Consider the following 16322-nt stretch of genomic DNA (forward strand, 5'->3'; position numbering starts at 1 on the left):
ACGTGTATTTACTGAGGGTCTACCATGTGTCTGTCATTGGGAGCTGGAGCCCATCCCTCATCTGTACAATGGGGGCAACATTTTCTGCCTTGTGGGGGGTCATGGGGAGACAGTGAGCATATGTAATTAACTAGACCTATTACTCTTGCTCTTATTGGTGGCTTCTGACCAAGGGAGAGGTCGCCTATAGTCCATGAAGACTCCCTTGAGCATGAGTTTTACAAACTATTCGCCTGAGTCTTCATTGAGCCCAGTTTTTAATTTTTATTGTTTGTTTGAAGACATTACCAAGTCTGGCCTCCCCCTCCACGAGCTCACATCGTGCTCCTCTGCCATCCTGAAGGGACTAGGACAGAACCGTGGACATAGAGTAGATCTCACACAGACAGTAGCTGCAGGGTTTGGGGCAAGACTGAGGTCAATGCCGACTCACCCAACCTTCCCTGACTCCCCCAAAGAGAAAGCCCATAGTCCTCGGGCCTCCTACTAGTGCCTGTTGTTCTCTCCACCTGGCACTCATGGGTGGCCAGAGTGGGACCATCTGAGTCTTAAGGACCTCACTCAGAGCCCCCGGGGGCAGAAGGCCACTGCCAACTAGGCTTTTGCGATCGGAAAATAGAATCTACCTTTACTATCCTCAACCGTCCCTCTGGGTGTGGAGGTGGCGGATATTGGTGGTGTTGGCGTGGACTCTCTCCCAGCTGTCTAGAACGCACCTCGGCCCCTTCTTTCGGGGACTGTTCCTCCTCAGCTCAGGGGCCCACGTGGTTGGGTATGAAACTGTCGATCACACCCTTGGCACTGGGGAGGCCACGTGCCCAAGGAGAACCAGTCAGAGTACCCCAGAGCCTGCCCACAGTGGCTGGTCCAGGGTCGGACACAGCCTGACGGGCACCGATCAGAGCCCCCCTGGGTACTCAGCTCCTTTCTAGGGTTTCTTCCTTTCGGTCTGCATCCCTTAAGGCTAGAAAGCCCCGAGGACACATGGAAGACTGAGGAAAGAAACTTGCCAGGAGAAGAGGATCAAAGATGAGGGAAGGGAGAGAAAGAATGAGCTGGCAGCGTTTGATCTCTTGGGTTCCCGAGCCCTTGGACCTGCTCTGATTCCCGCATCCTGGGTCCCCAGTAGCCTTCCAGGCGTTAGTCGCCCTCTTCATTGAGGCCAGCTGGCTTTGGGCTCCTCTCACTCGTGGTCCAGACCAGATTCTGCAGTCCTGCCTGTTTCTGAGGCACCTCCCCGATCCGGAGAGAGGGGCTCCACGGAAAATGAGATCTTTGATTCTCCACGGAGAGCAGGGCTTTACGGAGCCGCAGACAGAGTTCAGGCGGGCACCTGGGCAGGAATGCCCCGAGTGTGTGTGTGTGTGTGGGGGGGGGGACGGCGTGGTTGCTTCCCTGAGCAGTCCCAGCATTTACACCGCTGGAGCCAGGCCGATCGTGTCGTTCCCTCGGTTGAAGACGGTAAAATACAACCTCAGGAAGACATCACCCAGGATCCAGGAGTCTGAGACGAACAAGCCGCCTCTGCCCTCATCAAAGTTGCTGTAGCAGGTGCCCTCCTGACCCTGGAGGAGGCAGAAATTTTCACCAGTCAGACTGCGCCCACACCTGCAGCCTCCCCTTCAACAGCCAGTGCCTCCCCGCTTCCTCTCCCTCCTTTCCTTTGAGCCGGTTGGCTCTCCCAGCAACTGAAAAGTGGGTGCCCATCCAGGAGCCAGGACTGCCTGGGTCCTGTGTCTTTCCTGTGACTCACATTCTCGGCTGTTCCCTCCACAGAGACTGCCTTTCCTTCTCTCCTCGCCCCTACCCTCACCCCCTACCCACCCCTTAAGACCGAACTCAGCTCCTCTAGGCAGCCTTCCCAGACCCACGTGGCCCTCCTCTGCCACTCGGCCACATCTGCTATGGTGTGGCTTGGGCTCCAGGGGGCTCCTCCTTCTGGCTGCTACCCCAACATTCCTGCAAGTCCCAGATTTGAGGACCTGGCCCCAGGGTTGGCCCCTCACCTCCCGGATGTAGGCACTGGCTGGCACTGGGTAGTTGACGCCATTGATGGCGAAGACAATGTCGGGTAGGGTGTTGATGGTGCTGCAGTCAATCATGTACTGTCAGAGAAAGGGAGAGAGAAGGTTGGCCCAACTGGCCCTTAGTGTATGGAGAACCCCAGAGGGCCCTGCGGCATGACCTGTCACCTCGCCACTGTAGGACCGCTTGGCATTGATGATCTTCTGGATGTTGAGGACAACACTAGGTGGGCCAATCAGCAACGAGGTTCCCGTATCAATAATGGCCTCGCAGCCACCACTGCATGCAATTACCGCTCCGTTCACGGAGATGCTGAGAGACGGAGGATAAAGCAGGTTCCAGGGTCACGCTTGGGGCTCCCTTCACTACCACCCCCTCCCTGGCTGGATCCAGAGCAGCCCTTCAGCTCAGGCCTTCCAGCTGTTTCTCTTTGTTCTGATCATACTGATCTTCTTTGACTTCTTTCAGTCCTTGAATGTCCCAAGCTCTCTGGTGCCTCAGGGCCTTTGCATAGGCCGGTGTCCCTTTCTAGAACCATCCCCACTCCCTTTGTCTGGCTAATTTCTCCTCGTCTTCCAGGTTCCAGCTTCACTGTCACTTTTTAAGGGAAGTCTTATCCCCAGACTAAATCAGCCTCCTCTCTCGGTCACCTCGGCATCCTTATACTCACTTCTGGCACATATCAAGACAGTAATTCATTATTTGTGTGACTTGTTTCATGTGCATCTGCCCTGTTAGATGTAAGAGCAATTTCTCTCCTCAGGGCCTCCCTCAAGTGTCCAGCGCATAGCAGATGCTCAACATGAGTTTGTTGAATGAATGAATGAACCAGTAAGTGAGAGAGGGACAGTGAGAGCTCTGTATCTGGTGTCTGGCTCACTATGGGGTCACAGGGCAGATGCAGGTTCTCCTGCTGCAGGTGCTCAGAATGACAGGAAGAGAGCCACAGGCTGTTCTCCACCAGCTCCCAGCTCACATGCCAGGGCCCTGGCCAGGAAACACCTTATCTAGCTCAGGGGGCAGGACACCAGCTGTGGAAGCTTCCAAAGGACATTTTAAGCTTTTGTGTGCTGGTGTCACACAGAATCACATGAGCTATCGCCTCCTTGTTCTCAGGTTGATTCCCTGCTTTCTGATGCTCTCTGCCGCACTGTATGCTCAGGCCGAGAGGGGGTGGTGGGGCGGCGCCTCATGTGATTTGCTTTCAGACCTCCAGAATGAAGAAGACCCCTCTCCCCGGCTGGGCAGCCTCTCCCTAGGGTGACCAGCCGTCTTGGCTCGCCCAGGACTTTCCCTGTTTTCAAACTGCCTGTCCCGTGTACTAGGAACCCTGTCAGGCTGCTGGACTTCCCCCCCATCCCCTTTTCCACCTCCGCCCGCTCCCAGTAGGTGGATGCGCACCTCCACCTGCCCCTCTTGCCAGAGGGAGTTCAGCTTCCCAGGTCTGTAGGGCCTCCACCTCCCCTTTCCTCGTGCACCGAGATTCAGGACTGAGCCCTCAGCTTGGTCAGGGCCTTGTCATGAGGCAGGGGGCTATGTCCGTGTGTCTGCGCGTGTCTGCACGTGTGTGCGTGTGTGAGGATCACCCGGAGCCACCCTCAGGGGGACGAACTCACCTGTCCATGGATAATTGCCAGTAGAAGGGTTTGGATACGGGCACCCAGTTGAGGTCTCCCCTATAGTAGGAGTGGTCCACGTCTCCGAACATCACCACGCTGCCCTCCTCCTCCTTTCTGGGGGCGGGGGGGGGGGAGGGGGGGAGGAAGAGCTCACTGGGTGGGCAAGTGATGGGGGAGGGGGCAGGATGCTTTTCCCAAGCTCAGCAAACACACCAGGCACCGTCTAAGGGCACACTCTTCACTTGTGTCCTTCACTCTTCACAGCTTACTTGTTCACATGTCACAAAGTCTTGTGGAGTAGGTGCTCCCCTGCTCTTTACACACAGGGAGGTTGAGGCACGGAGGGGTTAGGGCCTGGCTAGTGGACGGTGAGGCTGAGTTCGAACCTGCACAGTCAGGCAGCAGGGCTGGCTCTGACCACCCCCTCTGCCTGTCCCCTTCGGCCACCAGAGCACTCGGCCATGCAGTTGGAGGGCACGGCAGGCAGCCCGAGAGGTCTGGCCTGTCCTCTTTCAGAAAAGCCTCTTTCAGGAAAGAGCCCCAGGCTTAGCAAGTTCCCACCTCTCTGCTGGGGCCTCCTGTTTTTGTTTTGCATCATTCCTACAAATTAGGGAGCAGGTCCTGGGAGCACGCTAATATGTTAGTGAGGGAGGACACATCTCTGCCCACCCCTCTCCTTCCTTCCACAGCAAATCTAAGGGCAAGTCTTGTTGCCCCTTCCTCCAACACATATCCCGAATATGTCCATTATTCTCCTTCTTCCCTCTACCTCGCTGGACCAAGCTGCCACCCTCTGTTTCCTAAAGAGACTGCTGAAGCCTCTCCCCTGGCCTCCCTGCCTCCACTCCACTGCATCATTTTCCAGGGCACACCCAGAGTGAGCTTTCACAAATGTAAATTGGATCAAGTCTATTCCTGGCCTAATCGCTGCCAGAGGCCTCCACTCCTACACAGAGCAAAACCCCAGAGTAGCCTCGCCCTTGCAATACCAGCCCCCCCCAGCCCCCGCCCCCCCATGCTCCATCCCCATTCCCCTCCTCCTGCATTGTTCCAGCCGCACTGGCTCCCTTGCTGGTCCTTGGGTGCTCCTTCAGGCCATTGCACAGGTTTTCCCTTCTGCCCGGGACTTTGCCTCTGCAGCCGGGCCCTCTCCCATCACAGAGACTCAGCTCAGAGACAGGCCTTTGCTGTAGCCCCTCTACATCCACACTTATCACTCACTGTCTGTTCTATCACCTTGGCCTGTTGCGGCCACAGAATCGAGTATTATCCAGAGTTATCTTTTCCCTTTACTCATGTATTTACTTCTTCCCTGCCTCCTCTGCCTCCTGCCTGTCTCCTTCACCAACACAGAGTAGACACTCAATAAATACTGGTCGAACAAATCTTCTTTGACTGGGGCTAGAATTCTTGAGGCTCAGAGGGGTTCAGCAGCTTGTTTCTGTTCGTGTATATAGCTGAAGTTTGAACTCCGGTCCCTCTAGAGCCTCCACCACACTCTGCCTCCTACACACATCTCTGGGTCAAACTCCACCCTTGGTGAGGAAGGTACAGCCTGTCAAAAGGGTCCTCCTCTACTCTGTGCTTCTCCCCTGCCCCAGACCCTTAACCAGACAGGGGACTTCAGCTCTTCCTGCTACTGAGCCCAGGGACCAGAGATCTGCTGATGACTTGACCACCCACCATGGGGGAGAATCCTACAGGCTGAGATCAGGTCCTGCCACGACGAGCACCTGCCTGGCCAACCTTGTACCAAGCTCTTCTCTGAGCCTGGGTTCTCCCATTGGTCAAATGCGCGACTTGGAAAAAGGGGGCCAGGAAAATCTTCCTGTAGAAGGGGCCAGATCATCATGATTTCAGGAATTGCAGCCTGCATGATATCCATCGTGACTGCTCCCTGCTGCCACTGTAGAGCAATGGCAGCCACAGACAGAATGGGAAGAAACGAGCATGGTGGCATCCCAATAAAGTTTTATTTACAAAAACAGGTGGTGGGCCAGACGTGGCCCCCAGGCCATAGCCTGCTGACCCCTGGTCTCAAGAAACTTCAAGATCAAGTAATCTACAATTTATCATGTAACTTGGAAGCATCTTAAGCTGATTTGGACAAAAGGCTCGTCCAGCCCAGACTTACTTGCTCAAGTAGAAGGCAAAGAGCTCCTGAGCAATGAGACCTTGTTTCCACAGGTTGTCGAAAATGGGGATGGTCCCTTGGAGGCTGAGGCTGGGGTAGGCCAGGCCCAGGATGCCATCGAAAACTGCATATTCCATGAACTTGCCAGGCTCCCTCAGGCTCAGGCCAAATGCCTGAGACTCGTCAACGAGGCCCTCGAACTATAGGAGAAGAGAGGGTTACCAGGGAGAGGGCTAGAAAGTGGGGCTGGGTGGAGGTGGGCAGGCATGTGCCACGAACACCGCAGAGGAAAACCCAGGCATGGTAGTGCCCTCGGGGACCTCCGCTGGCATGAGGTACAGGCTCTGTCTGCGTGGGCTGTGTGGGTTTTAACCAACACTACTCCTCTTGCTGACATCATCCCTTTTTTTACAGGTGGAGAAACAGATGCAGAATGGGGCCAAGTTGTTCACATTTGAAGACAAAAGGAAGAGAGAGGAGGACAGTCTCCTCTTGGGCATTACTCTGATGACAGAAATGGAGCAAATTTATTGCAAATCGTTGTGGATTCTGTGTCCACCAAGGACATAGACATGCTATTATACCACGCAGCCATCAGGGCTCTTATGAAAATTCTGTGTGGGAAATATGCTTGTGTGTGTGTGTGTGTGTGTGTGTGTTCAGGCACTTTAGGGGAGGCAGCCCACAGTTTTTATTAGAGCCTCAAAGTCCCCCAAAGGTAAGAACCCATTTCTCAGGGCCCTTCCACTGCTGCAGACTCCACTTTTCTTTTCTTTCCTTTTTTTTTTTTTTTTAAGATTTTATTTATTCATGAGAGACACAGAGTGAGAGAGGCAGAGACACAGGCAGAGGGAGAAGCAGGCTCCATGCAGGGAGCCCGACATGGGACTCAATCCCGGGTCTCCAGGATCACGCCCTGGGCCGAAGGCAGGCTAAACGGCTGAGCCATCCAGGCTGCCCCGGCCTCTGCTTTTTTGCCTGGAGCCCTCTCTGCCCTCTCCCCCAAAGCATCTTCCAAGGGTATGAGTCCTGCTTCGCATCCCAGTTCTGCCTCTTAGCAGGTGCGTGACCGGAGTGCCTTGGGAAAGGCACTCACTCTCCCCATACCTCGGTGCTTGCATCTGCCTCATGGCAGTAGCAGTGGCTGCCCATTGGGCTGACACAGGCTCAAACAAGTTCTTACAACAAAAGCACCCAGCACCATGCCTGGCACAGTCTGAGAATATAAAAGCAGGTGGTTTTCCGCATTGCTGTCCCTGTTCCCAGCAAAATCAGCCTTGAGCTAATCGAGGGGAAAGAAGCTGCAAATCCTTGGCCCTAAGGTCCACCAGCACGATGACCTGCTCTCTGGGGTAGCTGTTCTAGGAGTCTGTGTGTCAGCTGGAAGGGGGGCCGGGGGGAGAGTACTGTCTTCCTAGGGACACAGCCGTGCAGGGCAGGCAGCCAGCTGCTGGGAGGCTTTGGGAAAGACAGGTGCTCCCCCCTGACCCTACATCTGGCCCTATAAGCAGTCACTTATAGGACCAGCCTGCCCTAGCTTTGGGTTTCCACCTTACCCGAATGGTGTCGTAGGCGAGAAATCCTGACATCGTCCCAGAACCGTACTGGAGGTGGATGGGCCGTCCCGAGACCCGGAAGGTGGTGGACAGCAGAGGGTTGAAGACGTTGTGATTAGCTGCAGACACAGGAGGTGAGTGTCAGCATGCCAAGGACAGAGGAAGGGATGGGGGTGCGCGAGAGGGGGTTGGAGGCGCTCACCGCAGGCAGGGCTGGAGCAGTAGATGGACGGCACCCACAGGTCGGACGAGCCCGTGTCAAAGATGACCTTGAACTCCTGTGGGGGCGTCCCAATTCTGATGGTGCCAACGTAGGCTAGCTGCGGGGGCCAAGAAGGGGTGCTGAAGGAGGCCTGGACGAGGCCCCTCCCAGTGCCTCTGCCTCTTTTGGGTGTCTCGTGTCTCCTGCAATCAGCTTTCAACCACTGCCCTTAAAGCCTCTACTCAGCTAGTGCCTCTGTTTGAAAAGCTCTTCAGTGTCACCCGTAGCTCACTAAATCCTTCCACCCTCTAAGGCCCAGCTTGAGTGCTTCCCCCTCCAGGCAGCCCTCCTAATGTCACTCCAGGCCCCTTCCTCTAAACTCAAAACATAATATCAATACCATGTAGTTGACCCTTTTACATTCATTTACTTATTGCCTGTCTCTCAGGTTGTACTATACATTCTTGGAGAAGAGAAGAGACCCCTTGTTAACAATAATGATGATCTTATGTTAGTTTTTTATGGCCTCACACACCGTAGGCACTTAACCTTTTTACTGGTGTCATTCTTGGGGTTGTGGAGGTTGCACTGCCTCTGCCGGGGGGGTCAAACTTGGTTCACAGTGGGTTTTGTCGTTTAAGCAGACACGGCTCCCCTTCAACTATAACTCAGTGATTTGCATTAGTTCAGAAAGAACAAAGTCCCTCAAGCCAAGTGCTGTGGTTCATGGGTGCCCAGTGAAGTATCGCTGGTGCTGAAATGGATATTTACCTGCCACCAGGTCGTTGCCAGACCTGGTTGCCACAGACCAGGAGTTGAGGGTGGGGGTGCCTTCTCCTCTGGGAAGGGTTCCTGTTCCCCCTTGTTTCTGCCTGCAGGAGCCCCAGCCCCAGCATCCCTGCTCACACCTCCAGTCATGTGAACCCCAGCGCTTGGCTGGAGCCCTAGGGTGTGCTCTGTGGAGCCATTCTGCCTACTGCACTTACATCCAGGTAATTCCTCATGGATTCATAATAGACCCCTGTGTCTGGATCTACAGACTCAACAAACTTGTAGGCCAGGTTGTAAGGATGCTTCTCTAGATAATCTTTCAGCTCGTCCTTCTCCCTGAGGTTTTCTCGCATGGACTTGATCCTTGTCAGAGGGATTCTGTAAGCCAGCGTTGGGAAAGAGAAATGAATGAGAGACAGTAATTGCCCGCCCCATGTTACATGTAACTGCCACATCTCACTCTGTAATCCTACCGTGTGTTTTCCAGGCATCTTTATGATATCATCATCAAGACAGGCCACCCAACAGAACGGAAAGACCATGGCAATAAACTTAGGTTTGAATACAGGTTCTGTTGTATGATCTTGGGTAAGCCCTATGCCCTTTCTGTGCCTCTGTCGTTCCTGCAAAAAGGTGGAATGACAATAACTCCCTCACATAGAATGTTTGGGGTGTTAAGCAAAATGATGGCTATCATGCATCTGACCGATAGGAGGTCTCAACAAAGGCAGCCATCCCTCTTGCTGCTGTCATCTCATTGTGTTTTTCTCAAAGAAGCCATGGTGGGGGTGAGGGGAGGTAGAGTGGAAATCATCCTCTCTTTATATGTAGCTGGTGACTTGGCATGGCCACACTGCTTGTTAGAGGCAAAACTGGGCCTATCAGTAGCTCTCTTGATCTTTTTTTCAGGGCTCAACCAGAAGAGAGGGGTTATGGAGGAAGTGAGGAGATGGGGAATAAATTAGAGAAATTAAGAGGACAGAGAAACAGGAAGGACACAAACTAGAAAAACACAGAATTTGCATGCAGAGACATCCAAAGAGACAAAGACAAAGAGATAGATAGATAGAGATATAGATATGTATATGGAAATGGAGAGAGAGCAGGGAGAGCAGATAGAAGACCTAGAAACAAATGTAGGAGAAATGCTGTTCCTAGACAGGGCCATGCCTACAGTTGCACAGGTTGTGCACTGAACAATTCCAAGGGGTGCCATTTCACATAGTTCATGATATGACTGGCACTCCTGGAGTTGTACAACCCTGCAGGGCTGCCTCAAGACACCTGGACCCCATGGTGCACGTGGTAAGCTACTGATCAATAAATAGATACTTGAACTTTAAGACAGTCTGGGAATGATTATATGCTCTTCTCTACCCATGGTGGAGCAGGAGAATAAGAGGGCAAGAAAGAGTCCAGAAAAAGAGTGGATGCCACCTGAAGTCCCTGTACTTACGTGACTAAGCACTCTGAGAGGGCCACCAGCCCGAGGACCCCAAACCACTTCATGCTTTCTTCTTGGGTTCCGAGCATGCAATGGCCAGCACGAGTTGCTCATTATATGTACTCCGACCTGCCCTAGTTGTCCCCCTGAGGGCCGCTAAGTGGACCTGATAAGTCATATGAACCTCTCTGATAAGATCTCTATCCTCATCAGTGTTTGTGAGGAGGGGATTTAGAAAATTCACAGAATACAGAGATTTTTATTATGATCTCTTTCTTGGAGCTTGACTGGAACAAACAAACAAACAAACAAACAATCCCAAACCGTAAGTTCTAACAAAGAGTGGGTAGACTCTTCCTATCTTGGAGATAAAGGTGCTGCTAATAATGTCCTAAAAATAAGTGCCAGGTGCTACGCTTGGGTTTGCTGATCTGGTGTAGTCCCCCCAGGCCTGTGAGGCATGTGTTGCTGTCCTCATTTGGAGAGGAGATTGCCAGGAGGAAGGGAGGTCAAGTGTCGCTGTGAAGACACCGAGTACAGCACACTGGCATACAGATGATTTTAGGTGGTGGGATGGCACAGACCAGGGGCATTCATGATGCCAGTCGGCTCCAAAGATCCAGTTAGAGCAGTATTACACTTACATAATTTTAATGTTAGAAGAAATGTGATGCATGCGTCCAAGAGACCTGTTATTCACACAACAAACATTTGTTGAGAACTCACTGTGTGCTGGGTCTGGGCTGGATGTCAAAAAGTCAAAGTCAAATATGACACAAGTGGTCCTTGGGGCACCTGGCTGGCTCCGTCAGAAGAGCATGCAACTCCTGATCTCGGGAGGTTGTAAGTTCGATCCCCATGTTAGGTGCAGAGATTACCAAAAAAATACATCAACACATTTTTTAAAGATTTTATTTATTCATTCATGAGAGACAGAGATAAATAGATGGATATATAGAGACAGAGAGAGATGCAGAGACACAGGCAGAAGGAGAAACAGGCTCCATGCAGGGAGCCCGATGTGGGACTCGATCCCGGGACTCCAGGACCATGCCCTGGGCCGAAGGCAGGTGCCAAACTGCTGAAGCCACCCAAGGATCCCCTAAACAAATACATTTAAGGGACGCCTTGGTGGCTCAGTGGTTGAGTGTCTGCCTTCTGCTCAGGTTGTGATCCTGGGGTCCTGGGATTGAATCCTGCATCAGGCTCCCTGCAGGAAGCCTGCTTTTCCCTCTGCCTGTGTCTCTGCCTCTCTCTCTGTGTGTGTCTCTCATGAATAAACAAATAAATAAAATCTTTAAAAAAAAAAAAAAAGACACTAGCAGTCCTTGCCATTGGGAAGCTTAGAGCAGGGCTCAAGAACTGATGGTCCAGGAGGTGAGGGAGATGAATGGAAAGGCTGGATGGGCAGCATGGGCAAAGGGCAGCACGTGCCTGTGACAGGGAGGCAGCCTCTACCCTGTTCCCATCAGAGTTGCCATGTCTGGCTGTTGATGCCAGACTGGCCAAGTTTTCAAGAGATGTCAGAAGTCTGGATGCTTATGTGAAATCCTTATTTTCAAATGTAAGCAACTACTTTCTTAAAAAACAACAAAACAGACCATTAATAAACAGTGTGAGCCAAACCTCAAGCAGCTGTGGGCTGGATTCAACATGTAGGCTGTACAGGTTTTTATTTCTAGCCTAGGGGCAAGAGTACAGTGCAGACTAAGAGGATGTTCAATTCGTGTTGGTTGGATGAGTAAGAGACTGAATGCATCCTAGCCATGTGAGTTTTCTGTGCATTTGTAAAGAAACACCAACCAGCGTCAAATCAACCAACAGACTTACCATTAACCTTCATTTGCTGAGCACCTGACATAACTCCCCAAAAGGATCCAAGGCTTGAAACACTTTTTCTGCCAAACCAAACACACAAAGGAATAAGCTTGTCAATCAAAGAAGGTGAAAAAGAAAAAAAAAAGACTTACCTACAGCTTCTGCTTAGCCTGAGGTGTATGAAGCTACCCATTAAGCTGGTATGATTCCAGCCAAAGTAAAGAGAATGGGAATTTTACAGCTCTTTCCAAGACTGCTGGGGACCTGGTGCTCCTCTGTGAGTTCTCTCTAGGTCTGAGTCTTGAGTAGAACAATGGGAGGTGGGCCTGGTGCCCAGGCTGGGTGGTATAGAAGGAGTGGGGGCACTGCATCTTACCCCTCAACTCTCCACATTGCTGCAATTTAGTTTTGGTGGCCCAGACTTACGGAAGGGATTTGATAGCACCTAGCAAATGACACACATGTGCCCTTTTTAACTTTTTTTTAAAGATTTTATTTATTTATTCATGAGAGACAGAGAGAGAGAGGGGCAGAGACACAGGCAGAGGCAGAAGCAGGCTCCATGCAAGGGACCAGGACCCCGGGATCATGCCCTGAGCGGAAGGCAGATGGTCAACCACTGAGCCACCCAGGCGTCCCACACATGCTCTTTTTAAATGTAGCGATTCTACTTCTAGGCTTTGAATCCAAAGATATGTTGGCAAAAACATAAACTACTGTTAAACAATTCAACCCCATATATTTTTAAGATCTAATTGGCTTTAGTGTACAGTGCAGGAATCAGCCAGCATCTTATCTAGCAAATAGAGGGGAACTCCTGAGTTGTACAAAATGGAAAGAATTCATAGAAGTAGGGTTGGGCAAGAGAGTTACCAGCAAAAGAAATTGTTCCAGGTGAGGCCGCTTTCCCTTGGGGGGAAAACCAAGCTGTCTTATCATACAGATCACCTGGTCTTCCTTTAGGGGATGGAGAGGGCCCATTTGTTAATCAGAAAATTCCTGACTGACTCGTTAAGATTACATTTCTAGGGGAGGTTGAAACTACAGTTAGATTATGTATTAAAGCTACCATTGGGGACTTGGCCTAAGTGATGCCATTTTGGGCCTGTGATTCTTTTTTTTATAAAATGTATGTACCAGCTCTGCACTGCAACGTTATTTGCAAAAGCAAAGACTTAGCAGCATGCCCGAAGTGACAGTCAACTGGGGATGTCAATCAGATAAGCTACAGAGCAGGTCTCACTACTGGGTATAATGCAGATGGAAAAAAGAAGGGGATAGTTGAGATCTCCAGGGTATATTTGTTTAAAAAAAAAGAGGGGGCGGAACAGAACAGTATTTATAGCTTGCTGCTTTTACATACACAGACATGCATACTCTTTTTTTTTTTTTTTTTTTAAGAATCTGTTTATTTATTTGACAGAGAGAGAGAGAGGGAGGGAGGGAGAGAGAGCACAAGCAGGGGGAGGTGCAGAGGGAGAGGGAGAAGCAGATTCTCCGTGGAGCAGGGAGCCCAATGTGGGGCTCCATCCCAGGACCCCATACCATGATCTGAACAGAAGGCAGATGCTTAATTGACTGAGCCACCCAGGTCCCCCAAGACATGCATACTTTTAATAAGAATCAGTGGAAAGAGAAACCCAAAACTAATAAGACTAGTTATTAATAGGGCAAGGTAGGGATAGAAGTGAGATTTTTCTTGTTTTATAGTTTGACTCTGCAACCAGGTAAATGTTTTACAGAACCCATCAATCAGAAAGACATCTCTCAGAATTGAGAACAAACTAAACAAATGAACCCAATGGTTATCAAGTTGGTGACATAGCCACACAGAGCACAACATTACCTCAGATGGCTTAATTTTTTAAAAAAGATTTTATTTACTTATTTGACAGAGAGAGAAAGAGAGAGAGAGGGAGGGAGGGAAGGAGAGAGAGCACAAGCAGGGGGAGCAGCAGAGGGAGAGGGAGAAGGCTCCCCACTGAGCAGGGAGCCTGACCTCAGGCTCATCCCAGGTCCCTGGGATCATGCCCCAAGCTGAAGGCAGACGCTTAACCAACTGAGCCACCGAGGTGCCCCTCAAGTGGCTTTAACTTTTTTTTTTTTAATATCCTATTTATTTATTCATGAGAAACAGAGAGAGAGAGGCAGAGACACAGGCAGAGGGAGAGGCAGACTCCTCGCAGGGAGGCTGATGTGGGACTCGATCCCAGGACCCCGGGATCATGACCTGAGCCAAAGGCAGATGCTCAATCACTGAGCCACCCAGGGGCCCCTCAAGTGGCTTTAAATAAAATGCGGAATTTTAACTCTACATTCACTGGGGGGTACTTTCTAAGGATAATCAATAAGGACAGCAAGGAAAAAAACCAAAGAAATCTGGAACTGCATCTAGTAACCTTATTGTTGGTGATGTTGCCACTGTTATTTTGAAACCCCGAAGTTAGAGGTCAAAGCCAGTGGGGTAATTAATTTTGCAAATATTGTCCTGATGCAAGACTTTCAGCAGAAGAAAAAAGAGATGTAAGTCCACGACAAAAAAGTTGAAGTAAAACCCCATCATCTACAAACTTGAATTGGAAGTCTAAGTTTGTACTAATTCATTATTTTTCTGTTTCTAACAAAATATGTATAGTTGACCTGAGAATAATGTGGGGTTTAGGGCTGCTGACCCCCTCCCCCATGGTGCTAAGAATCCGCATATAACTTTTGACTCCCCTGTAACTTAACTACTAGCAGCCTACTGTTGACCAGAAGCCTTACCAATAACATACAAAGTCGATTAACACATATTTTGTATGCCATGTATATTATATATTATATACTGTATTCTCACAATAAAGTGAGCTAGAGAAAAGAAAATGTTATTAAAAAGTTCATAAAGATGGAAGAGCACATTTACAGCACTGCACCGTATGTACTACAAGGATGCCGTGTGTAAGTGGACCTGTACAGCTCAGACCTGTGCTACTCACGAGTTGGCCGTATCTCCTGGCTCTGGCAGCCAAAAAGCCTAGAAGTCATGATAAATGTGATAGCAGAGAGTATCTGGAGGCCCAGCTTGTGGCCTCTAGATACCATTTACCACTAGAGGATCAGGGATTCTTGAAGAGATGACTGATTCCAGGGCTGGGTGGAGAAATGCATAGGGTGAGCCTAGCACGTCTTGAAAGTCCAGAAAGTTGGGAGCCTCCAAAGATCACTGGAGTCCTATCTAAAGGCTCAGGAATCAGTAGGAAGAAGCTTCCACTGGCCAAGTGTGGGACATTTTGAGCATCACATCAACTCAAAAGAAACAAACTAAATATACAAAGAAGCCATGAGTTCCACGTAATATCATGTAACATCTACTTTGTCACCATAGGGGATTGCTAGGGCACTGCCTTATTCTGAACATTGATAGAGAAAGGGAAATAATGGTTAATATTTATGCTATTTTTGTCTGAGTGAAGTATATTCCAGGTAACTAAAAATAATGCTGAAGGAAAGTTCTTCTTTATTGAAGAATTCCAGAATTAAATTCAGAAGGAATGGTAGAATGAGGAAATCATTCCTTTGCAGTTCCTAATAAAACAAAGGATCTAGGAGAAAAGCATCAGTGGATATTGGGACCATAAGACAAGAGGTTCAAGGGGGAAGTCCAACAGATAAAGTCGATAACATCTGATGAACCCCAGCATCTATCAGTGATGTGCCTACTGAAATAATGTAGTAAGAGACCCATGGAACTGTCTACGAAGTATTCCAATAAAAAATTTTCAACCCAAGTCTGAATCTGACTGTCAGTCTTTAGGAAGTATGTAGATAAAGGGACAAGGGAAGCAATCATTTAAACCCAATACTTAGGACATTCTATAAGATAATTGACCCCCCACCCACTCCCTGTTTTTAAAGGTTTATTTATTTATTTATTTATTTATTTATTTATTTATTTATTTATTTTAGAGAGAAAGAGAGGGGGGGTAGGGCAGAGGGAGAGAAGCAGTCTTCTGGTTGAGCATGGAGCTCAACATGGGGTTCAAGCTCACGACCCTGAAATCATGACCTGAGCTGAAATCAAGAGTTGGTTGCTGGGACACCTGGATGGCTCAGCAGTTGAGCATCTGCCTTCAGCTCAGGGTGTGATCCCAGAGTTATGGGATCGAGTCCCACATCAGGCTCCCCGCATGGAGCCCGCTTCTCCCTCTGCCTATGTCTCTGCCTTTCTGTGTCTCTCATGAATAAATAAATTAAAAAAAAAAAAGAAAGCAGAAAACTAAAAAAAAAGACTTGGTTGCTTAATTATCTGAGCCACCCAGGTGCGTCTCACTCCCACTTTTTAAACAAAGCATAAGAAGGGGTAAGACTTTTATGTATTCAAAATCTTAAAGACAACAACCAAATGCAATACATGCGTACATCTTTAGATCCTGATCCCTAATTCAAATCAATAAACTGTTAAAAGGCATTTTGAGAGAATTAGGGAAACTCCTAAATTTCCACAGACAGGACATTAGATGACATTAAAGCTATTGGTAATTTTGTTTGGGATAAAATAGCATTGTGGTTACATATATTTTAAAAATCCTTCACTCTGGACACCTAGGTGGCTCTGCGGGTGAGCCTTTGGCTCAGGTCGTGATCCCAGGGTCCTGGGTCTGAGACCTGCATAGAGTTCTCCGCAGGGAGCCTGCTTCTCCCTCTGCCTATGTCTCTGCCTCTCTCTGTGTGTCTCTCATGAGTAAATAAATAAAATTTTTAAAAAATTAAAAAA

General features: G+C 49.5%; 1 protein-coding gene across 4 annotated transcripts in view; it reads right to left on the reverse strand.

Moving 5' to 3' along the window:
• Window positions 1-238: 238 nt before the first annotated feature.
• LOC483802 (pepsin F-like) overlaps window positions 239-16322 on the reverse strand; it is a 30203-nt gene continuing 14119 nt past the window's right edge. For 3 of the 4 annotated variants that reach the window (XM_038564418.1, XM_038564417.1, XM_038564419.1), the window contains 9 exons: window positions 11582-11649; window positions 8523-8685; window positions 7537-7654; window positions 7335-7453; window positions 5779-5978; window positions 3642-3758; window positions 2193-2337; window positions 2007-2105; window positions 239-1565 (listed from right to left, as the gene is read on the reverse strand). In XM_038564418.1, coding sequence (XP_038420346.1) covers window positions 1413-1565; window positions 2007-2105; window positions 2193-2337; window positions 3642-3758; window positions 5779-5978; window positions 7335-7453; window positions 7537-7654; window positions 8523-8660 — 1089 coding nt within the window. In that variant the 5' untranslated portion in view covers window positions 8661-8685; window positions 11582-11649 and the 3' untranslated portion in view covers window positions 239-1412. Of the gene's footprint in view, window positions 1566-2006; window positions 2106-2192; window positions 2338-3641; window positions 3759-5778; window positions 5979-7334; window positions 7454-7536; window positions 7655-8522; window positions 8686-9763; window positions 9832-11581; window positions 11650-16322 lie in introns of those variants that run through there. The other variant, XM_038564420.1, reaches the window with a different exon arrangement.

The sequence above is a fragment of the Canis lupus genome, chromosome 18 (assembly GCF_011100685.1).
Source record: "Canis lupus familiaris isolate Mischka breed German Shepherd chromosome 18, alternate assembly UU_Cfam_GSD_1.0, whole genome shotgun sequence".
NCBI classification, from domain to species: domain Eukaryota; kingdom Metazoa; phylum Chordata; class Mammalia; order Carnivora; family Canidae; genus Canis; species Canis lupus.